This window comes from Penicillium expansum, assembly GCF_000769745.1.
Source record: "Penicillium expansum strain MD-8 chromosome Unknown contig147, whole genome shotgun sequence".
Lineage (NCBI taxonomy): Eukaryota > Fungi > Ascomycota > Eurotiomycetes > Eurotiales > Aspergillaceae > Penicillium > Penicillium expansum.
The window spans coordinates 535,846-558,702 of record NW_015971174.1 but is presented as its reverse complement, the minus strand read 5'-3'; the positions used below and the strand labels follow the sequence as shown (position 1 = coordinate 558,702).

At 48.9% G+C, this 22,857-nt stretch overlaps 8 protein-coding genes across 8 annotated transcripts; 4 read left to right on the top strand and 4 right to left on the bottom strand.

Moving 5' to 3' along the window:
• Positions 1–2,220: 2,220 nt before the first annotated feature.
• PEX2_047460 (NAD-dependent epimerase/dehydratase family protein) lies at positions 2,221–3,479 on the top strand (the record flags this gene model as incomplete). Its single annotated transcript, XM_016742021.1, has 3 exons — positions 2,221–2,266; positions 2,324–2,485; positions 2,563–3,479. The coding sequence occupies 3 exons, from the start codon at positions 2,221–2,223 to the stop codon at positions 3,477–3,479; spliced, it is 1,125 nt and encodes a 374-aa protein (XP_016603251.1).
• A 1,517-nt stretch (positions 3,480–4,996) lies between these two features.
• PEX2_047450 (DNA topoisomerase 1) lies at positions 4,997–8,109 on the bottom strand (the record flags this gene model as incomplete). The annotated part of the gene is made up of 6 exons (XM_016742020.1): positions 4,997–5,131; positions 5,194–5,643; positions 5,709–5,951; positions 6,002–7,513; positions 7,603–7,829; positions 8,055–8,109. The coding sequence occupies 6 exons, from the start codon at positions 8,107–8,109 to the stop codon at positions 4,997–4,999; spliced, it is 2,622 nt and encodes an 873-aa protein (XP_016603250.1).
• Positions 8,110–8,690: 581 nt separating this feature from the next.
• Positions 8,691–9,830, top strand: PEX2_047440 (F1F0 ATP synthase subunit gamma; the record flags this gene model as incomplete). The annotated part of the gene is made up of 4 exons (XM_016742019.1): positions 8,691–8,746; positions 8,887–9,461; positions 9,518–9,686; positions 9,737–9,830. 4 exons carry the CDS (start codon positions 8,691–8,693, stop codon positions 9,828–9,830), a joined length of 894 nt encoding a protein of 297 aa, XP_016603249.1.
• A 965-nt stretch (positions 9,831–10,795) lies between these two features.
• Positions 10,796–12,245, top strand: PEX2_047430 (uncharacterized protein; the record flags this gene model as incomplete). Its single annotated transcript, XM_016742018.1, has 2 exons — positions 10,796–10,954; positions 11,016–12,245. 2 exons carry the CDS (start codon positions 10,796–10,798, stop codon positions 12,243–12,245), a joined length of 1,389 nt encoding a protein of 462 aa, XP_016603248.1.
• A 2,819-nt stretch (positions 12,246–15,064) lies between these two features.
• Positions 15,065–15,475, bottom strand: PEX2_047420 (uncharacterized protein; the record flags this gene model as incomplete). The annotated part of the gene is made up of 1 exon (XM_016742017.1): positions 15,065–15,475. The coding sequence occupies one exon, from the start codon at positions 15,473–15,475 to the stop codon at positions 15,065–15,067; it is 411 nt and encodes a 136-aa protein (XP_016603247.1).
• A 403-nt stretch (positions 15,476–15,878) lies between these two features.
• PEX2_047410 (F-box protein) lies at positions 15,879–17,378 on the bottom strand (the record flags this gene model as incomplete). Its single annotated transcript, XM_016742016.1, has 1 exon — positions 15,879–17,378. One exon carries the CDS (start codon positions 17,376–17,378, stop codon positions 15,879–15,881), a length of 1,500 nt encoding a protein of 499 aa, XP_016603246.1.
• Positions 17,379–17,723: 345 nt separating this feature from the next.
• PEX2_047400 (putative disulfide isomerase) lies at positions 17,724–19,343 on the top strand (the record flags this gene model as incomplete). The annotated part of the gene is made up of 3 exons (XM_016742015.1): positions 17,724–17,870; positions 17,930–17,937; positions 18,020–19,343. The coding sequence occupies 3 exons, from the start codon at positions 17,724–17,726 to the stop codon at positions 19,341–19,343; spliced, it is 1,479 nt and encodes a 492-aa protein (XP_016603245.1).
• Positions 19,344–19,689: 346 nt separating this feature from the next.
• On the bottom strand, positions 19,690–22,857 carry PEX2_047390 (ribosome biosynthesis protein KRE33; the record flags this gene model as incomplete). Its single annotated transcript, XM_016742014.1, has 2 exons — positions 19,690–19,822; positions 19,883–22,857. The coding sequence occupies 2 exons, from the start codon at positions 22,855–22,857 to the stop codon at positions 19,690–19,692; spliced, it is 3,108 nt and encodes a 1,035-aa protein (XP_016603244.1).

Sequence of the window (22,857 nt, the reverse complement as noted above, 5' to 3'; positions counted from 1 at the left end):
TGAACGTGGAAGAGGTATTACCAAGTGGGGTGACCTACGGTGGTTTCGCATAATTCGCGCAGAGACCCGTAGACCCGCTTCCATTAGACAATTTATTCTATCACGTGGCAGAAAGGGGCACGGTACGCAAGATCGGCTCCACTCTCCGACTCCACCGTTCCAAGATTTAAGACAGAAAGGTCTGGATGTGGCATTTGCTCCGTAGGTCGATTACCAAGAAAAGTCCGAGCTAGAACCTTAAAGTATAGGTAAATAAACCTAGAGAGTATATTGTTTCATGACATGCTACACCAGTATCGTTCATGGGTATAGATATACTTAGTTATATCGAAGGCCGAAAGGTCTTACATGGAAATTGCTCTATACTCGCGTAGTCTGGTTTGGGTTGTCGATAAGATCCGTGCGTTGGTGCATTTATTGGAAAATCGTCGGACTATCTTTGATATGACTTGATTGCGAAGAAATAACCTCATTCATCAAGAAACAAGTGCTGGATAGCTCTGCCAAACCATCCAAATGCTCTACACCCATGACCTACGACTTATCAAGTGAGAAATGACCATCGTCATCAATTCTTAGTAGCAGTACGTAATTTGATAATTATGACTACTGACCTATCTGGCAAGCTCAGCCAGTCTCATGAGCTGTGCAACCAACAACGAGCCAGGTATACACATTGCACATACTTGCACAGTTATAGAGAAACATGTTAGAGTGAACTTAACCTACAATCCTGTGAAGGCACTTGGCTCGCTTTACTCAGCCCATGGCCTATCAGTGGCTGATAATTTATAGTCCTCGTGAGCAAAATTTGGAATATGGAAGAAATGGTGTCCGGGTTCTAGCTACAAAATGAGATTGAATACTATTATGTTATTTTTCATACCTGTCAATGTATATACGTGACTGTGCGCTCTTCCTTTTTCAGACTCTTGGTTTCGATTGATGCTGGCCTGCTCATAAAATTGATGCTTATATCAAACTTTCCAACGAGTCCCTAAGCTGCTAAACGTTTAAAGGCTGTTATCTCAGAATTTATCTCATCAACCACTTGGACTTGTTCTATAGACCACGAGAAGATATCTGCCTATCAGCATAGGGCTACTAACATAGTGTGAAATGGCCAGGAAAGGGAGAGACTGTGTCACAGTGTTCCAATATCTATTTTTGAAGAACATCTGCCAACTTCTATCTGACATTGCGACATTAGTCTAATTTTGAGCTACCCTTTGTTCTCTATGTTTATCTGCCGGGCCTTGAAAGAGATTCCATGAAGTCGGACATGGGCAAAGAAGAGCCGCTCACGCTCTTCTTCGAGTTTCCTCGATGTTCGATTATGTGCCGTGTCCGCAAGATCGCCCTCCGCCCATCATCAAGGGCCCCGCCTTGTCCACTCATCCCTTCTGGATTGTATGCAGGGGCCAGAGGCTCGTACTCAGCAAGTTTCAACCTCAACTCTAAGAATAGTTCATCTCGAAGAACAAACAGTATGTACAACATACGACTGCAATTTTAAAAAGGAGTGATATCCCGAAATTGCTTCTAATAACTCTATGTAGTACTTGTACACACATCGAATGGCTCAGCTCGCAACATTTTAGTCGTTCATTTAAGCCCAAGATGACGTGCAGCAGTCATTCTATGGAAAGTAATTAGTACTGTAATAGCTGAAATTAATCAACGGACATGGATGAGCCAAATTAAGCATAGAAAAGGCTTAGCATCTATGGTTCGGGTGATCGGAAACCCAGTACCATGGGACCAATGCATTTGGGGACAGGTATACTCCGTACATCACAAAGAGACATGGATTTGGTCTCACAAACTAGTACAACATAGTACGACATACAAAGTGTGTAAAATGGACTTCGAATGAAATGAGTGGAATTCTGCCCCGTAATCATCGCACTAATCTCACTAACACCACACTATCTCCCATTCGACGTCACAGGTATATGCTGGTGTTTCCACTGTAACCCACTCGCTATCAACGTGGATTGTCCGGCTTGGCAGGGGAGATGAGAATCCCGAATAATAATTTTGTTTTTTTCTTTTTCTTTTCGAATAATATTCTTCGGATTCTTTCCTGAGTTTCTGTTTCTTTTTAGTTGTTCCCCTTTGCCCGTTTAGTCCGCCCCCCTCCTTTCTCCCGTCCTTCGCCTTTCCCCCCTTTCATTCTCCTGAACCTGCGGGGAGATCTTTTTTTCGTTCACAACTAAAATGGCCGACTCCAAAAAACCCGCTGTTCTGATTGTCGGTGGTCTCGGTATGTCTTACTTTGTCTTAATATAATTCCTTTCCGACTGACATTCCCGGTGTTCAGGCTTCATCGGTCGACACCTCGCGCTATACATCCACGAGAACAATTTAGCCTCGGAAGTCCGGTTGGTAGACAAAGTCCTCCCACAATTGGCCTGGTTAGCCCCAGAATTCGAAGAAGCATGTTCCAAGGACAAATTCGTCCAGGCAGATGCCAGCCGTGAACGTAAGTGACCCAGCCCAATCCCCTCATCCCAAAACCCCAAATCAAATTCTTACATAAACCCCGTTCCCCACCCACAGAACATTTCCCGCGCATCTTCGACCGAGCCAACGGCGAACAATTCGACTACGTGATTAACTGCGGCGGAGAAACACGCCACTCCCAACCAGACGATGTCTACGAAGTGCGCAGCTACGCTCTCTCTCTCGCTCTCGGCAAGGAAATCGCCCGACGCGGCATCCCCGCCTTCGTCGAGACCTCCACCGCGCACGTCTACAAGGGTAGTTCAACGCCACGAAAGGAAACAGACAAACTCGCCCCCTGGCACAAGCTAGCCGCGTGGAAACTAAAGGCTGCGGAGGATATGCGTAAAATTCCGAATCTGCAGTACTGCGTTCTACGTCTGCCCCACGTCTACGGCGCTTACGACTCAGGATACTTCGCCACGGGCGTTTGTCTATCCGCCGTCTATGTCGATCTCAAGCAAGACTTGGTTTTATTGCATACCAAGGACTTGAAAATTAACACTCTGCATGTTAAGGATGCTGCTAGCGCGCTGTTCGCGGCTGCCAAATGGCGCGCCGCGAAGGGCTTCATCGATCCCAATACTGGGGTTGTTACTTTCAATGTTGTCGATCATAATGACACGAAACAGGAACACGTTGCTAAAGCCCTGATGGAGGTGTTCGATCTCAAGGTCGTGTTCATCGGGTCGCTTGCTTCACAGCTCGCTAAGCTGAACATGGACGATGTACTCGATGATATGAATGAGGTCGGCCTGCAGACTTGGGCTGAGCTCGTCGAGAGGGCAAACATCACGCGGCCGGGACCGATCAGTCCGTTCCTAGAGCGTGACGTTATCAAGGGTGATGATATGTCCATTGACGGGTCCAAGTTCGAGAATGAGGTTGGCTGGAAGCCATTGTACCCGAACTTCGGCGCTGACAGCATCCGCGAAATTGTGGACAGCTACAAGCGTATGGGTTGGTGGCCATGAGAGAGGATTCCACTGATCTTTCGTCTTTTGCTTTTCTTGTTTTCATTTTTGAAGATATCCCGTCCGTCGGTTATTTTACTCTTTCTATCTTTCTATATTTGTTTTTTTTCCCCCATGATTCATTAACGGTCTCCCCTACCCGATGAGGAAAATCGGTCACCTTGTCGCATTGTGTCTGAAAAATGATGCATTGAATTCCCCTACCACACGACCATCTCATGATCTACATCTCCATACACCATACTGCCCACCTTTCCTCCCCTCTCTCTGACTACCTTTGAAGCTATTTATCCAGACAAACCTGTCTAGCATCGCTAGATGTGAATTGACCTTGTACTGTAATTGATAATCGCAGTTATATGGGGGTTTTTTTCTTGTTTCCTGCATATATGTTGCTATTCCGATTTCCTTCCTTGTTCTTACATTTTGCATCGCCCTGCATTGGCAGCATATTGAGCCCTTCCCCAATTTTTCTGATATTCTATTTCTATCTTAAATCAACGTTCTCTTACGGATTTGGGTTCAGAAATAGAGCGCTAGTCCTATTATTGCCATGCATTATGCATAGAATAGACCCTGCAGATATGTTGTGCAGGTTCCACGGAGGATATATCCACAACCCAGACCTAAGAGCTAGAGATATATAGGTATATATGCACCTATACAAGAATACACGCTTTACACTTCTGTATTGGTATTTGGTTAGGTCTGGGCTAATACTAATTTTATCATGTTCATCACCCTTCATGTGAGAAAACCGGTGATCGATTTAAGAAAAGGTGAGACACATCTCGAGCCCACTTTCGATATTGGATCTGCATATCATTCAGGGGAGCCACCACGTATATTTATAGTAGAAATGCATACACATTCCTAATTAGGGGCGTGCTCAATTTTACTCTGACATTAGAAAACGGCAAGATGTGAGAACTAAAATAGAAGGGGATAGGTATTTGGTACATATGTAACTACATAACGCTACGAGGGAGACATTTATGCAAAATTTGAACGGAAACAATTGAACGAATTAATTCGCGAATTCTAACCCAATGACCGAAATGACAAAGAGTAGCGGAACAGAAACTGTGCAAGATGTCCGACTGCCATGCATGAGTGTGCGTACATTGAACCAAGCCACCCAGCCAACCGAATCGATGGGTCTTTTGTGATGCTTTTTTTGTGATATTTCTTTTTTTCCCCTCGTGCATACTGGCGTATACCGATCATATCGTACCCACGGCCGCCACTAATGCAGGCTCGCACCCTGAGCCAAGCCACTATAACGAAAACCATGAAAATGCCATTGGCAGCGTCAATTCTTTCTCATGCACGCGAATGCAACCAGGGATCCAAATAGATCAATGGCTAGATTTTGAAAGAATTATTTGAAAAACAAAACAAAGTCACCTAGTCTTGCCAAGGCAGACTGAGTGAAACCGAAAATATAGTACGAAGAAAGTAATGTGCGCAAAAAACGGAAATTGCAACCGAGTAATCAAGGCGAGGGGGATGGTAGATTAAAATTCCCAGTCCTCCTCAACAGACTTGATGGCCCACTCGAACTTCTCACGCAGCGCCTTGGAGAAGAACTTTTCGATGGGGACGTCATACTTCTTGCTGAAGACGACAGTGAGGCGAGGATCAATGTAGTTCTAATGAGAATAATTAGCTGGTGATATCGTAGGGATCAGACCCCCAAAAATAAGAAACTCACAATCTTCGAGGTACCCAGGGCAACCTCCTTGTTGTCTTCCTTGTCCTGAGCCTGGACGGACATCGTTTCGACCCGCTGGTCAATCTTCGTGATGGAACCCTCGAGCCTTTCAACGGTTGCACCTCTGGCCTCGGCCTCGACCTTGCCAGTTTTGTTCTCCTTCTTGAACTTCTTCTCCATCTCCTTCACGACCTGCAGGCGCTCCTCGAGCTCGGAAGCTTTCATTTCCTTCTCGCCATCAGCAACGCGCTTTTCGTTGTCCTTCTCGAACTTCTTGGAGATTTTGGTTCTCTGTTCCTCAATCAAAAAGGTTTGGTGTTCTTCGATCCATTCTTTGTCGAGATCCTCGTCGATTTCGAAGAATGCCGCACCCCTCTTCTTCTTCAGAGTTGGGTCTAAGTCAAGCATTTGCTGCTTCAGCCGCCACTTCTGGTATCGAAGGCCCTTGATCTGCATAGTTAAAAATTCATTAGCACTGTGCCTGTCGCCATGAGGGCAAAATAGACAAAACTCACCCGTTCACCCATCTTTTCCATTGCATTGGCATGACCAGCAGTGACAGTGCGCTTGTGGTTACACAAGATGGCAACCTTGCGGTTGGCATCGTTGTATGCTTTTACCTTTTCGGCGATGGTACCGCCGGTAGCATTCATCTCGTTGAGAACACAACCCATGGTATAAGACGCGTTGTAGGTACGGAAAACCTTGGCGGTCAGACCTTGCATGTAGTTGGCAAGATGCTTATTGAGGGCAGAAGTCTTTCATTCGTCAGTAACATTCAAGATTGCAAGAAAATGCGAGAACTTACCGTAAGGCGGTCGAAAATTTCATCGCCGTTCTTCTTGGGTGCCTTTTTGAAGATCTTCAGGTTCTTGAAGACTTGCAGATCGACCTGCACTTCATCGTAGAACCGAATACTATCTTTACCCAAGAAATCGAAGACAACAGTGTTTGGGGGCTTCAGCGTAACATTCTCATACTTGAGAGAACAGCAACCGACGGTTTCGGCCTCGTCTTCACCTTTCTCATTTCCAGCACGCAGGGCAAACTGATCAATAAGATAGACTGCCGTGGCCTTCTGTCGTTCCACCATCATATCATGTTTCAGGTTCTTCTGATAATCCTTGCGGATTTTCTCAATGTGCTTCTTGAGTTCACGGGCTTTCTCAAATTTCTTGAAATCGCTTTGTCCCTTGACATCGGAGTTGGCGGCTAACATGACATACTTGTAGTTGCCATTGATATTTTCCTGCCACATGGCAAGCCAGGTGCCTTCCTGATCGTGCTTGACCTCCTTCCACTTGTGGCCAGGAGGTGGCGGTGGGACCTTGGCATCTTTGCCAATATTGATGGTGATTTGCTCAGGTTGCACACGCGTCTTGACACGCCCGGTCTTGGGGTGCTCACCGCGGCCCCGGAACAGAGAAGGCGGTTCCACACGGAAGTTGCCCACCTTCTGCTTGCGACCATCCCACACACAGAACTGGTAAGGAGCCTCTTGTTCATCCTTCAAGGCCTTTGCGGCCTTCTTCTCTGCAGGTGGCAGATTTCTCTTCTCTTCACGCTGAGCGTCGTAGAAGTCGAAGATAGACTTGAAGTCGCATTTCGCAAACTCCTTAATGTCTATCTTGTTCCCCTTTGCGTCCTTCGCTCCGCCGCTCTTCTTGATGACTTCTTTGAAGTCACCGAAGAAATTCTTCTGGAACACAGGATTTTCCACGTTGTGAGTAGAGTTGAGCATGGTGCCGAAAAAGCTAGCAACCTCTTCGGCTTCCGGTGCAAGGGAGACCGGAACACCGTCATATTTCATTTTGACATTCCCAGGCAGCACTTCGTATTCGGGAGGGAAAACCACACCATTATGCTCTAGAGTTGTCCACTTGATGGTTCCATCACCTTTGCTGTGGTCTTCCCACCAGCGGTATTCATCCTCCTCCTCATCCTTTTCTTCGGCGTCCTGGCTTTCTGCCTTCACTTTGCCCTTCTTGGCCGAGGCAGGTTCGGCCTTCACCTTCTTGGGGGCAGCTTTGCTGGTAGCCGGCTCTTTCTTCACGCCGTTTGTCTGTTTCTTGGCCGCCGCAGGCTTAGCTTCCTTCTTTGGTGCAGCAGGTTTGCGCGCAGATTTGGCCTCCTTCTCCGCCGTTTGTTCAATCTTCTTCTTTTGCGCAGCGAGTTTGCGTTCAATGGGGACGTCGGAATCGGACTCATCCCCGATGGATGTTTCGGCGGCCTTGGGAAGTTTGCGTCCGTTGCGTGCCAAAGGCACATCATCATCGGTCTCGGGATCTTCATGCTTCACAGATGTACGGCGGCGTTTGCTCTGTCGAATGGTCAGACGCTTCAACCGAAAGCGACGGTATGGTCGCACTGGGAATAACAAGGGTCATTCCGCGACGGGGATAGGCGTACCAAAGGCTCATCTTCTTCGCTGCTTTCTGCTTCTGCGTAGGACTTCTTTTCGCCCAGACTGGTCCGAGACTTGCGCTTACCGGCACCCAGCGCATCTTCTCCATCTTCCATCTTCACGTCCTTGTCTTCGACAGGACCAAATCGAATGGATATTCCAGGATCAACATGGCCGTTCGTGGCAGGGCTAGAATCCGCCATTTTGACAACCTCGGGAGACTTGTGGGAAACTAGAAGTGTAGAACCGCTGTGTTAGAATGCCGTCCGATTATGTTGGAATTGTGAAGAAAGTGACGTCAAAGTGCGAGATGTGCCATCGAGTACAGATAAGAAAAATACAATTGTGAAGGAAGTAAAGGAGATATAAGAGTGAGAATACGAAGTGCAAGGAAAGCAAAGCTGCGCGACAAATTGTAGAGGTGCATAATGACAGCCGAATCACCCGAGGAACGCACCTTTACCACGTCCATTGGCGCGCATGAGGGGTGCGTCGTCCTCTGAGGAGCTCATGATGGTAGTCCTTGGACTAGCAAAAGGAAGACGCGGGTAAAATGAGAGAAATCGTTGCTGTAGTAAGGGGAGGCGTCCTCGTGCGCCGAGTCGGACAAATTGAGCCGCCTGGTTGAAGGAGGAAAGCAAGGAAATTCTGACCAATGAAGAGTAAGAATATGGTTATAAGATCTGCTGCATCAATGATACATGGAAAAAAGCGGATGTTGTGGGTGAATTCGGAGGGACAGAGACGAGAGGTGAGAAAAGATGTGAGGAAAGAGAGAAAAAGGTTTGGGGGGGACTTGGAATGGAGGAATGCAATGGGAAAAGAGGCCCTGAGCGATTACAAGTGAGGTGCCTGAGGCGTCAAGTGATGTTATGTAAATACTGTAATGCCTGAGGCACCACTGCGGTGGAAGTCGGAATGGTACACCGTAGATGCTTGCCCCTTTCGGTTTAGCGGCAGCACGGAGACAGAACCTCCCTGGTTCTCAACTTCCTTCCCGACCAGCGAGGCATCCCCGTCTAACCTTCGTCACTCCCCTCCTCTCTGCAGTCACTATCTGCTCGTTCAATTTCCTCTCTCAATCTCTCCCATAATGTTCTCCCGTGCCGTCCGCCCGGCCCTGCGGGCTGGTGGTGCCGCCGTCGCTCGGTAAGTCTTCATCCGATACCTCGTGCCAAAGTCCTTCCACCCGACGTACTCCGACGCAACCACCTCGACGCCATTGAAATTGGAAAATATGCTGGATGTTAGAGGAGGCGAAAACGACAATTGCTGACTGCGAAATCAAGCCCTGCCCCCGCCAATGCCGCCACCTTCGCGACTCTGCGTGAGATTGAGGGTCGTCTCAAGTCCATCAAGAACATTGAGAAGATCACCAACACCATGAAGATTGTTGCGTCCACTCGTCTCACCCGTGCTCAGAAGGCCATGGACGAATCCCGCGTCTATGGTAAGACTTCCAACACCGTTTTCGAGCAGGCCGAGACCAAGGCTCTGGAGGACAAGAAGGTTCTTCTGGTTGTTGCCAGCTCCGACAAGGGTCTTTGCGGTGGTATCCACTCCGGTCTGAGCAAGGCCACTCGCCGTATTTTGGCCGCCAACCCCAACGCCGACATTGCCATTCTCGGTGAGAAGGCCAAGGCTTCGCTCTCCCGTTCCGTCCCCGAGAACATCGTCCTGAGCTTCGCCAACGTCTGCAAGGACATCCCCACCTTCGCCGATGCCCAGGCCATTGCCGACCAGATCGCTCTCCTGCCCGAGGATTACGCTAGCGTTCGCATCATCTACAACTCTTTCGTCAACGCTCAGAGCTACGAGCCTGTCACCATTGAGGCCTACTCCGAGGAGGCTATCACCCAGTCCGGTGAGACTTTGTTATGTCCAAGAAATTCATTGAGTTTCAACTAACCTCCAATATAGCCAACATCTCCTCTTACGAGGTTGATGATGAGGTTCTGACCAGCCTCCGCGAGTACGCCCTTGCTAACAACCTCTTCTGGGCTATGGCTGAGGGCCACGCCTGCGAGATCTCCGCTCGTCGCAACGCCATGGAGAACGCCTCCAAGAACGCTGGTGAGATGATCAACAAGTATGTTCTACCTCTAATGTTTTCAAAATTCGTCTCTAACAGCCCTCTAGGTTCCAGATCTTGTACAACCGTCAGCGCCAGGCCACCATTACCGGCGAGCTGGTTGAGATTATCACCGGAGCCACCGCCAGTGCGGATATGTAGAAGCTTTCTCTTACGGGACCAAGTCGCCTTTAGTGTAGACTTGTTCATATTTAGATCGACCTTCAGCTTGTGTAAAATCAGAGTCAATCCATTTTCATTTCATATGTACAGATTTCGTCCTTGTGTATAGCCCTCAACTAGGTTATTAAACAAAATGGTTGGAAGAGTTCTGCTATTCAATGGCCATGGGATCCTGTAATTATTTGATTTATAGCCTTTACTTAAATGGGATAACCATGTGCCCCCCCGTATAGCCCTAACCCTGGAGATTACCCAGATGATCAACTCTTCTTTGTTTGATGTGTTCTGTCATCTGAAGTGATTATGGAACTAAGCCATTTATAGCTTATTTCCATCAATAGGATCTGATTCTTTGATCAATGGGATTCGAATTACAATAGCATTATTTTATATTATCTACTCAATCAGGCATCGTCTTCATACTTATACCCTTCTCTTCTTCCTCTTCCTACTCTCTCTCTTCCTCCTTTCCTTCTCCACAATCTCTTTCTTGCTCCTGCTGTTCTTGAAATCTCATGCTAAATATCCTTTCTGCGTGGTCTTGTTCTTTATTCCACTATTGTTGATCTTCCTCTAGTGGTCCTACTCTTGTTTTTCTATCCTCATTCTCTCCTCCAATCTCATACTCTTCTGGTGTCTTATACTCTCTTCTCGGGCGTCTGTGGTGGCCATTATTTCCAGCTTGATTCTCCACGTTTGTGCGGTAAGTTCTGATATTGTCGTCACCTTAACGATTCTTCCGGGCTGTTTCCTACACCTTCCTCACCGGCAGATATGTTTTGATTGCCCACATACCTTCCTTCATATTGACCTCACATCACTTTCTCTGTCTCTCTCGTTCTATCTGCCTGTTCAAATACTGGCAACGAGTCTTTATCTTCAAGCCAATATGCACATATAGCAAAATACTGACTTTCACTATCAAGACTTGTGTGACAGCAAACATGTCGACCACCAGTGTGACTATTGATGCCTATGCTATCCTGGGAGTTGAGCGGGATGCCAAGCTCTCTGACATCAATATTGCCTACAAGCGCCTTGCCTTAAAGCTCCATCCAGACAAGGCTGGAAATGCCCCAGCAACCATTGAGCGATTCAGAAAAGTAAGTCTACAGCATCAGTAATATGGCTATCTGAGCATTGCTGACAAGCCACCAAAAATAGATCCAAGATGCTGTTGAGGTTCTCCGTGACGAAGACCGTCGGCGCTTGCTTGACGAGGTCCTGAAAAAGAAAGCCAAGAGACATCTAGATTCTGAGGATGACACACAAGCTTGCACCTACAAGCGCACCTACAATCGCCCTTCAAAGCGAGAACGCCATGGAAATGATTTTCACTGGCCGGGCTCATTTACCGAGTCAGCATCTACACACAAGCCGAGACATCAACGCCAGCACACCTATAGCTACTACTACAGTTATGGAACAAGTGTACACATGGACCCTGATTCGGCCGATTCCAAAGAAAGACGCGCGCAATTCCAGGCAGACAATGTCCAGTGGGAGAACGAATGGGCTGGTATTGACCCAGAAGTGCAAAAGGCACGAGCAGAGCTCCGCAAGGAAAACATGCGGGCTCGAATGAAGCGTGACCTAGCAGAGTTGACCAGAGACCAAGACCAAGATGCCAAATATGCCGATATGGTTGATCAGGTTGTTGAAGGAGTTCTGGACGAACTCAACTTTGGCCATGACCTCAAGTTTGAAGACTTTGTGCATGTCCTACCTGAAGAGAATATCAAGACCTGCAACCCTGCCGACACATTTGATGAATTTGCCTATGAATATGCCAAAAATTGCCGTTCCGATTCCGAGGGTCCAGCTTACTCTGATTGCGCTTCAAGTCCTCCGTCTGCTGCTAGCAATGATTCGTCCTTTGACTTTTCATCAAGTAGCAACTCCACAGACTACACTCATTCAGCAAACAACTGTTCAAATTTCAAGTCCGCCACCGTTGAGGATTACGAATCCACCACCGACGACTCCAACTCTGAAGCTGACAAACTGATCAACTCCTACATGGTGGGCCATGATTCGTTGCTCCCTCTAGTCTCATTCCTCAAGCAAAAGCTCGCAGACCCTCATGGACGCTACACCCTCAATGATCTCGGTGGCGAGCTCAACGGCATTATGCTGGAGATCTATTGTGGCTGGTTGGAAGAAGTTCGTCTTTCCGTCCCAAATGCCTCGCCTATTACAGTTCGAAATGATTCCAAGATTTGCCCCCACCTTGGTTTATGGTACAAGGATTTCTGTCGTCCCGTGTGCAATGTTTGCAATTTGTGGATGCCTTCATTCATCCTAACCTGTCCTGGCTGTGGTATGAAAGCCTGTGTCAGATGTAAGTTCACGGGTGGTTGTGACTCTCTCTTGGGATCTGTGCAGGAGCAGTGATTCGTCCAATGTTGGATCACATGTGTTTTCTGTTCTTCTTTTGTTTCTTTTCTTCGTCTGTTTGTTCGGTCTAGATTTCTCTTTCGTCTGGATTCTCTGCTGTGTTCAGGGAAATGGAGAAGGATGCCTCGGGGACTGTGGGAGGAAGACCGTTTTCGATTTCATTTTTTTGTTGGGCTTTCGAATAAAGAATCACGGCCAATATCATGGCGGATTCTACACCCAATTATTCTATTGAATTTAAACAATCTTGATCGAGAATTTTCTTCTCGTGCACATAGACACAGATGATATTCTTTGCTGGATACATACCTGATTGCCAGTACAAGTGCATTCATTTCGAGTTCACTTTGAAATCACCTCGACTTCTTATTCTACCCTACGTCCTCCTTATGCAAGATGAATCGTTTTGCCTTCATGTTTAATTTGACCGAAATAAAGAACAGAAATCCTTAACCACTTAAGAGTCCTCAGTAAAGTTGATTGTTATTCTTGCCCCGGTGCCACTGTGGCTACCTAGGTACTTGATCCATGGCTACTTCAAAGTTGATACAGTCCCACATCTCCTCACTATGTCTGATGCTCGTGGTCTTCCCTACGAGAAGGGCTCTGGAGGAACCCCCCGCGGTGCCTAAGACCCGAAGACTTGGGAGAGTGAATCCCCGTCCGCACTGAGCCTGTGCGGGCCTGTTGTCTGCCCCGCCCTTTCTGTGACCCCATCCTGCCCATCTTTGTCTCGATCACCCTGAGCCTGCGCAGCAGGCTGGTTCACTTTCTGTTCAACACATTGTTGGAAGATTGGGAGTAGGCGTGGAGAGTCGTGGACAAGGGATTTAATCGATTCAAATGGACTCTCCACAGAAAGGTTGAAGTCTTCTTTTGTTGCATCCCACGCCCATTGAGCGGGTAAATCTGTATCACGCCACTGTTGAAGAGTTGGAACAAGCGTGTTTTTTCTTTGCAAGACGGGTTGAGATATCGGCAATGTCTAGCTTGCGAATGGGCCTGGTTGATGAGTCCAGGAAGGCGTCACGTTCAATCTCAACCTCCCGTAAATGTGTGTCCATTTAACTTTTAAGATACAAATTCCACTCATCAAGAAAACAAAGAGGATTGCGAGGAATCAAGCGTTGAGGATTCTGCTTGATATGCTGGCGTGGTTGTGACTAGGATGTGAGATGATGTTGATGTGATGAAAATTGATGGATTCAAAAGCAGGAAGAACAGACGGGGGTGGGGTTTGTGTGTTTGGATGGCCCGGGGCCCCGGGGAAGGCATGGGCTTACGGAAGGTACTACCTATGCGCATACGTACCCGTGGACGTAACTAGTATCTGTGGATATATGCAAAATACTGAACTCAGTGAATGCTGTCTGATGAACTTTTATGTCTTCTGCCAGTTAAAGATCGAATTGTCACTTAATAGTATACAAGGATAGTCAACCGCGTTTGCGGCCTTGTGATGTCTTTTTAGTAGGTCTTTTTAGCTGGTCTTTTTAATTGTCTTTCGAGATGTATGTTATATTCAGGGATAATGCCACACATGGCCCTTCAATGAGAGTCCTACCAGTGCATAAAGATCCTGGTAGAAGCGGACGCACTATGAATAACAGTAAGAATATGGAATATAGTTTCTTATTCTCTGAGCGTAGCGAGAATCAACCTACTAGCATGCCACTTTAGAATCACTAAGGGAGGTGTCAAAGATATCTGATCAGATATAAGATAATATCCGTGATCTAGTCCGGAGGGTTGATTTGATAGAGCGATCAGCCATAGTGTACGGACCGCCGCAGGATAAATGTGTAAACAAGTTCCAAGCCGGAGATGATAGACTCGCCGCAGACTTTACCCTAGCCCAGGATATATAAGATCAAGGGCACTAAGTCTTCGCGGTCTTCCCAGATAGGGCGGTTGTTTGGTGAAGGCGAGTAACAAAATGTCGGCTTTTGTCTAGTTGTTTTCGCGATAGTCCTATTTTCTCGAGATAAGGTCGAATGGCGTAGTAAGGATCGCAGGGTTTCAATTCCCCTTCCCCTTTTCTTTGGAGGCTCTTTGCATGACATGTACCAAACGTTTAGTCCCGCTGCAATGAAAGGCATGGGGGTTTTGTATTTCTGGTCTCTGAGATACGAGAGGTTGCGAGACTGTAAGTCCTCGAATGATTGAGGAGCCATGTCTTCAAAACAAAAGCGGGGAACCCCCATAACCAAGCGTTCAGTGTCATTTTCGTCAAGTCGTGGACGGGGATATTCGGTAAATCTGACATGAGTCTTCCACAATAGGTCATCTTTAGCAAGGCCAGGGCCCAGGTTGACCCACCTTGTCATAATGAGAGCTATTTTGGAGTCAAATCCACCAATTTCAACCTTGGAATCTGTATTGCATTTGTAACAGGTATAGGCAATAGATGTCTTCTCTCCGTAGTGTAGGAATTCCACAATTGGGGTGATAAGGGTAAGAAGGTGGCAATGTGCACATACTTCAAGAGTGTATAGAGGATCTGAGCCCCATTCGCGTCCTGGATCCAAAATCAAATCGTCTAGTGTTCTAACGAGCACTATGTCATGCATCCTGATACAAAGACCGAGATGCTTGGGACATATTTGTGCTTCGGTTGAGAATAGCGAGATTATGTCTGGGCGGATTGACTGTATCGGGTGCTGGCGGACTTGTGTATATGATAGGGAATCAGTACTGATCCCTGATCTTGGACCATAGTAAAACCTCCTCATAGCAAGCTTGAGCTGGCGGAAAGAAAGATGGTTTGGTGAATGATCCATGCCAACATGGGTTATCATAATGAACGACTAGTCAAACTAGTCCAGGTAAAACCACTCCTTGTGGACACACGGGAGTCGGCAAGTTCTTTCATGAGGTAATCCGCTGAGTCCAAAACCTTCAGATCCATCATACCGATGAAGAAGGTAGCAAAAATCGCAAGCGAAGTATTCTGGAATATCTCGTTCCAATCGGTTTAAGATTGAGAGCTTATTGTATTTTGTGGGAGGAGGCAACCGTTTTATTTGTCTCTGAGACAGCTCGAGGAGTCGATGATTGCAAAGGAAAAAGCAAATAAGATCAACAAGTGGAAGAAAGTCGGATATTGATAATAATAGCTCCGGGGGGAGTCCGGCGAGGGTAGTCATGCATGGGATCTCAGAACAGGCGCTGATCGCCTTGCGTGGGCGTCTGAAGTAGGATTTGGCACGAGCCTTCAGTGAGTTCATAGTCAAGGTAGGTGGCATTTAAGTCAGACAAGAGGAAGAAAGGAAGTGTACAAAGTAGGAGACCCGGACGTTGGATGTGCAGACTTGGTATGAATAAGGACAAAGATTTAGAAGGGTCAACACTGCCTAGCTATATACCTACGTATGATGTATATGGATGTAGGTAGTAGTCCGATTCCCTTTTTGTGACGGCCCCAATCCGGACCGGAGCTCGACTCGTTCCAGGTGATCGTGTATCGTATACATCTAAAAAGCCTAAAAAGGATATCGGAAACTATATTAGTGTTTTTACATATAATTTCCCTTATTTTATCCTTAGCTAAATGTATCAGATTTATAGCATCCTTACGTCGTGAAGGATAGAGATCGTATAACTGGAAAAATATTCGTATCTATCTTCAATTCATCTATCAAACCGGTAAATCACTAACTCTCGATTGCAATTCTCACCCACCAGGTATCTTTCACAACCAGCCATCTTGCCCCTACCAACAAAATCCCAATTGTCACAAGTGATAGTCGAGCGAGGTGTCCGGATGGTCAAATAGACAATCTGATCTTGCATCCACGTCCAAGGATCGAAGTGAAGGCAAAAGCCAAGATCAGGCTCAAGTACAGTCACTTGAGAAATGACACCAAACCAAGGATCCGTCATGATAGACCCATCGAACCTCATACTCTCTGCCTGCATGCTGCAGTTCCCACGGTAAGGCGGTAGTATCCCCTCGAAATCCCGGCGCCAATGGGGCCCATTCCCGAGTAGAGGAATGCTCGTAGTAATAGGTTGAGGAAACCCGAATGGCTCGGGTGGTTGGTCTTCCGGCCGGATGCAAACGTTTTCTGTAATTTCAACTGCCTGGGCATCATCCGTAATCTCCAATCGTTGAATGCTTGGACAGCCCCGTTGTCGGATATCGAAGAACTCCAGGTCTCGGAATCCGAATCGTGCCACGATTGATGGAGAGTCACCAGGTGAGTCATCTCTCAGTCGTCCTGTGGGATCCAATGAAGGTCGATATGACGATGGTTTTGATATGTCCCAAACAAACAACGACTCAATGGGGGCATCCTCATCTGCGGTGTACAAGCTGCGATTTGGCTGCCATATATAAATCACATAGTGAGTATTGCTATGCGAGGAGAAGAACCGATCTCGCTCGCTCAGCGGATGTCCCAAAAACATAATCTTCCATTCATTGCGTGGGACAACATTCCAGCCCTGGTTCTCACTCCTCGTTATATCAAAGGAGGATGCAAAGTGACGATGCACGCCATCGCTATCATTCAACCAGTGAAAGGCTTTCGGCTCAGCCCACTCAATGACGAGCAAGCTCTTCTGTAGCCGGACTCGACGAACAACCTTGCCACGAGTAATAAATGGCACAATGAACTGCCGATCCGTATCCAAATCCATAAGCACGAGAAACTGATGATCGGCGCTGGGGTAGACCAGCAGGCCATCCTCGAAAGTCCATAGAGCCTCAGAAAACTGACGGTCAATGAAGCGCCTCATATGACTGGCGTGTGACTCCCATGGCTGAACCTGATACCATTCACGATCTCCCGCGCTGCCAAAGTCATCGCAGAGGCGGTACTTCTGGATAGAGCGGGGTTTGCCTCGTTTTAGGTAATCGTATCGTGAAGCAACCTGATCGAAAAGATGGCGGCCTTGGTTTTGCTGATTAGGTGATATTTCAGAGCCCAAACCTTTGACTTCTTCTGTCCATGGAAACTGTTTCTTCAGGAGTAGGAGTAGGATGGCCGGGTTGCTAAAGGCTTCGTTCCAGGCACGCGAGACGCGGCGACATCGGACTAATTCGTTTGGTTCTAGGTAGGCTAGGATCATCCAGAATAGTTCGCCAGGTAGAAAGACCACATCATGGCTCTCTCTTGATCTAGCCATTGCGAGGTTGTGTTTATCAAAGAGGAAAGACACGGGATCGTGGAGACGGACAAGTTCATAGGATGTTTATAGAAGAGATTATTTTGACAGTGTCAAGTCTTAGATATTTTGACATGAAAACCATTATCAAACTAATTCAAGACATAATATCACGCATATTGAGATATTTGATGCTTTAATATATTCCTTGCGAGTACCTGAAAATAGTATAGTCGTAGCCAATACCATCCGCACGCCAAGAGCTTCAGGACACCTTGCGTAATGTGTCGGACCATCTGTCTTTCCTTTTTTCCTCTTTGGCTTCTTTGCTGAATCTCATCTCTGCCTTGAAATTACCAATTAGCCATGCTGCACAGCGCCAGTCTTTTGCTTGTGTCGCTTCTTGCGGCACTGCCTGTTAACGCCGATGGACTATACACCAAGAATTCGCCGGTGATCCAGTTGAATGCCAAAACCTATAACTCGCTGATCGCGAATTCGAATCATACCTCGGTGAGTATCTACCGTCATACTAAATGTGCAAAATCGACTAATGTTTGGCTACTCTGTAGATCGTCGAGTAAGCTATCCCGCACTATAGCTAGCTAGCTATCTAGCCCTCTGCCTCTCCCCTCCGACCTTCACTCACACTTGTCACTTAGATTCTACGCGCCCTGGTGCGGCCACTGCAAGAACCTCAAACCCGCCTTCGAAAAAGCCGCGAAAAACCTCGATGGACTCGCGAAAGTCGCGGCGATCAACTGCGACGATGACGAAAACAAACCCTTCTGCGGACAGATGGGTGTCCAGGGCTTCCCGACCCTGAAAATCGTGACACCTTCCAAGAAGCCCGGAAAGCCCCGTGTCGAGGACTACCAAGGTGCGCGCAGCGCCAAGGGCATCGTCGACGCAGTCGTCGACCGCATCCCCAACCACGTGAAGCGCGCAACAGACAAGGACCTGGACAAATGGCTCGGACAAAACGAGGACCGGCCCAAGGCCATCCTCTTCACTGAGAAGGGCTCAACTGGCGCGCTGATCCGCGCCCTGGCAATTGACTTCCTCGGCGCAATTGACATCGCCCAAGTACGGAACAAAGAATCCGCGTCCGTGAAGAAGTACGGCGTAACTGAGGTCCCGGCGCTTGTCCTCATCCCCGGCGCCGAGGCCGAGCCTGAAATCTACGCCGGCGAGCTGAAGAAGAAGCCCATCACCGAGTTCCTGAGCCAAGCGGCGACACCGAACCCGGACGCGTCACCCCGTTCCGCCTCCAAGCCCAAGCCGAAGCCAAAGTCTAAGCCTGCTTCCAAGCCTACCTCCATCGTCGATGACGCCGAAGACCTCAAGCCCACCGCCTCCCCGGACCAGGACGAGACAGACCCCTCCGCCAAGCCAGTTCAGGTCCCTATCCCCGCACCCCCGATCCCAACCCTCTCCACCCCCGAATCCCTCGAGTCAGCCTGTCTCGCACCGAAGTCCGGCACCTGTGTGCTAGTCATTCTCCCCGAGGCGAGCGAGCCCGACGCCGCGCTTCCAGCGTCTGCCACCGAGGCGCTCGCAAGCCTCGCTGAGATCGGCCACAAGCACGCCCAGCGCGGAACGCACCTCTTCCCGCTGTTTGCCATCCCTGCTATCAACACTGCGTCCAAGACTCTGCGTGACGCATTGGAATTGGCTGATGGCCAGACTGTTGAGATCATCGCGTTGAATGCGCGTCGCGGTTGGTGGCGTCGGTTCAGCGGTGCCGATGCCGACTTCGGCGCTGTTGCGGTTGAGTCCTGGGTTGATGGAATTCGATTGGGTGAGGGTGCTAAGCAGAAGTTGCCTGAGGGTCTTGTTGCCGGTGTTGAGGCTGAGGCTGAACCCGAGGCTGAGGTTAAGCCTGAGGCGGAAGCTGAGGTTGAGCCTGAAGCTGAGACGGCCGAGGCTGAGGCAGAGACTGAAGCTGAGGCTGAGGAACAGGCCGTGGAGCATGATGAGCTGTGATCATTTGGCGGTCCCTGGAATGAGGTCGATGCTAGTTGATGCTAGTTTGGTGACCTGTATCTAGTCTTCATTTTTTTCTCCTAGTTTTGAGAGCGAATCGCATAAGCTTATGTACCCAATGCATCAAGCCGTTTGGGGATATCCCATCTACCACTACGAATCAACCAGACTGTTGTAGGCATAATAAACACATGATTCATATGTATGTACAAGAGACGGATATCCTGTGGAAACATGAACCTTGAAGAATACAGACAAATACTAGACACAAGCAAGTCTTTTTAGACCCAAGAAACCGAACACCATACATTAATGCAGAAAGAAAACTGTCCAGACCCTAAATCATTCAGCGCTTTTTGCGGCCCTCGGTGCCCTTCTTGATCATCTTTTGTCTCTTGGAGTCAATCTCCTTGTCGTAGATGTCGCGCGCAGTCTCGACCTTCTTGCGCTTGGAAGACTTAGAGCTGTCAAGTCCATCACTGTGGGCTGGAAATCAGTTATTGTTGTTTCGACAGACAGGAAACGTGATCGAAACTTACGGGTTTGATGCGCTCAGAGCACGCTGCTTGGCGAGCATCTCCTCATCAATCTTCTTGCCTCCCTCGCGGAGCTCATCCTCGAGACTGATGGGCAGGGGCTGGAGGCTGACTTCGGGCTCGTCGTCGTGAGCGGCGGAGGTCTCGATGCGGACCTTCTGTGCGGGCAGAGATTTCTCGATATCATTCTCGATGAGATTGCGGAAGTGGGTAGAGATCTTGCGGACAATCTTGAGGAACATGGCGAGGAGCTGGGAGGAGGGGAGGTTCAGCTCCTTCTCAAGGTCGTCGAGGTTCTTGTGCTGCAGGCCGATGGCGAGGAGGATGGACTGCTGCACGCCGGAGAGGCTGACCTTGCCATCGAGACGGTTGGCAAAGTAGTAATCGGAGAGAGCGGGGACCAGATCCAAAATGACGTGGTAGTCCAAGAGGTTGTTGGCGTAGCTGTCCAGACGCTTGAGATCGAAGGGCGAGAAAGCGGCATCGAGGTCGGATTTCTGCAGCATGTGCGGCTTGAACTTCGGGTCCTTCTTGGCACCGGAGTTGGCAGACTCGCAGATGCTGAGAGAGAGGACAGATGGGAACTGCCCAAATTGGTAGGACATCAGCGCGAGGAATCGCTTGTGGAAATCGCGCGCGTAGGCGCTCAGCCAGGCGTCATCAGTCTCGCCAGTAGAGAGAGTGCGAACCATCACGCAAGAGTGCTCTCCGGTGAGTTCGTTGGGAGTCTGACGCAGATACACGGGGACAAAAGAACCGCGCTTCCAGAACTTGTGGAGGGATGGGGTAAGACCGTAGCTGACACCAATGTAGTCGAGGACATCAGGGCGACGTTCGCTCAGCTTACCGAACAGCGGGGGCATGGAGCGAATGTCACGGACGTGGACGTTGTCATCCAAAAGGCTAGAACCGGCGAGCTCCTCGTCCGTAACACGGACCATTTGCTCTTCGACGGCAGTGCTCTCCTCCTCCAGGTTGGTGAACTTGCCCTCGAAGAAGTCGACCAGAAGCTCCATAGCACGGGAACCGTATCCCATACCCACATATTCGGGGTTGGTTGCGATGCGGACAACACGAGCGCCTGAGAGACTGGCGAAGTTCTCATCCTGGAACTGCTGGCTGACCAACCACGGGATGAGATCACCTCCTGCGCGCTGACCACGGCTCAAACTGTTGAGCACACTCTGGCGACTGATGCGACCTTCAAGGGCGACTTGAATGACACAAAGTGGCTCGGGCAGCTTGGCGGCTCCCTCATCAATGGGAGGGACGAGGACGTAGAGTTGATGAGCGGGAGCGTCACTCATAAGTTGAAGGTCGTTGGGTGTGTTCTTGTAGTGACTGGCAACGTAGAGCGCCATCATCTGCTGCAAGAACTTCTCGGAAACAGGGTGGAAGGAGAACAGGGTATCACGGTTGACCTGAAGAAGCTGACACTTCGAGGGGTGAGGACATCCTTGTGTGTTCATGTTCGACTTGGGAAGAGTTGCGTCAAGGCAAAGAACCTTGTTCAACCATTTCTCAACAGAATCACCCGGGGCATATCGAATGGGCTCTGAGAGAGTGATCTCTCTCAAGGTTCGGCCGGTGAGGTTCTTGTCGGCACCCTTGGCCGACTTGCCTGTGCTGCGGTCAGCGATGTCGGTATCGTCTGTCTTGACTCCACTTCGGGATTGTTCCCGCAGTTGCTGAATCAACTTCAGAGACAGGGACCGGCCCGTGCCTTCGTATCCATTGATAGTGGAGGACATGAACACCAGGTAAGGTCCCATCAGCTTGCGCACCAATGGGAGAGGGATAGCTGCGGCCTCATCGATAACGAGAAGCTCTGCCTGTCCCAAGACTTGCGCATCCTGGGGCTGAATGTACTGGATGGTTTGACGGTGGTTGCGGTGAATGTTCACACGCACAACGGCCTTGTTGAAGTCGGGGTTGGTCGACTGCAGGATGGTGTAGTCAACGTGGTCGAGATATCCAAGTGCATCGAAGCCCTTGAAAATGAATTCGAAGAGTGTCTTCAAGTTCTCTGGGCTGGGAGAAGTGATGAAGATGTTGCTGTAGCCGTGAGCGACAGCCGCGGCAATGGCGACACCGAGAGCGGCGGACTTTCCGCGTCCACGACCGGCGGTCAATGTAACCGTGCTCTTCAACGTCTTCTCAGCGATTGCATCAACGAAGGTCAGGAGCGCCTTCGCTTGATCCACGGTGCGAGCCAAGCTGAGCAGAGGGCCCACGGGCTTTGAGTCGGCCAAACTCTCTTTGATTTCCTTCAATTCCTTCTTTGTGCCGAAAGCTGACTCGTCGGTTGTCTCGGGGGCGGGGAGGGGCTTCACGGTCTTGCCGCCGGAGATGGGCAACACATTCAGCTCATCGTCGACCACAAGACACGAATCGCAGCTTCCGAGGGACAGGATGAATCGCTCGTTGAAACGAGCAACAACATCATCGTGCGCCTCAGTTCGGTATCGCGAGTGAATATCCATGGACATGGTGTAAAGCTGCTTCAGACTGGTCATGCTCTTCAAAAGCAGGATTACCAAACCTCCACCCTCGACGGTCTCGACGGTTCGTGCAAGCAAATTAGGAGTCATGGCTTCGAAGTCCTGCAACACACACATGCCGTAGGTGTTACCCAAAATCTTCTCGGTTTCCTTGTAGTAGACATAGCGGATCTGGTTGAGGGTGATGAAAAGTTCGAATGGATCTTCCTGGTTCGGTTCGCGAATGCCACGCTTGACCTCCTTCTTGATCTTCATCTCGCGCTTCTTCCGGTGACTGGTGAAGCCGAGCAAGTCCTTCTTATAAGCCCATAGTACCGACTTGTTCTGCTTCACGTCCACGCTGGACATAATATAGTGAAGGTGCACGATCACATCCTTGGCATGGTCGCCAACAACCACGAAGAAGCTGCGCTTCTTCTCCTGCACACCATTTCGAATAAGGGCGGGAATCCGCGAGTCAATCGCCTTGCGAGGCAT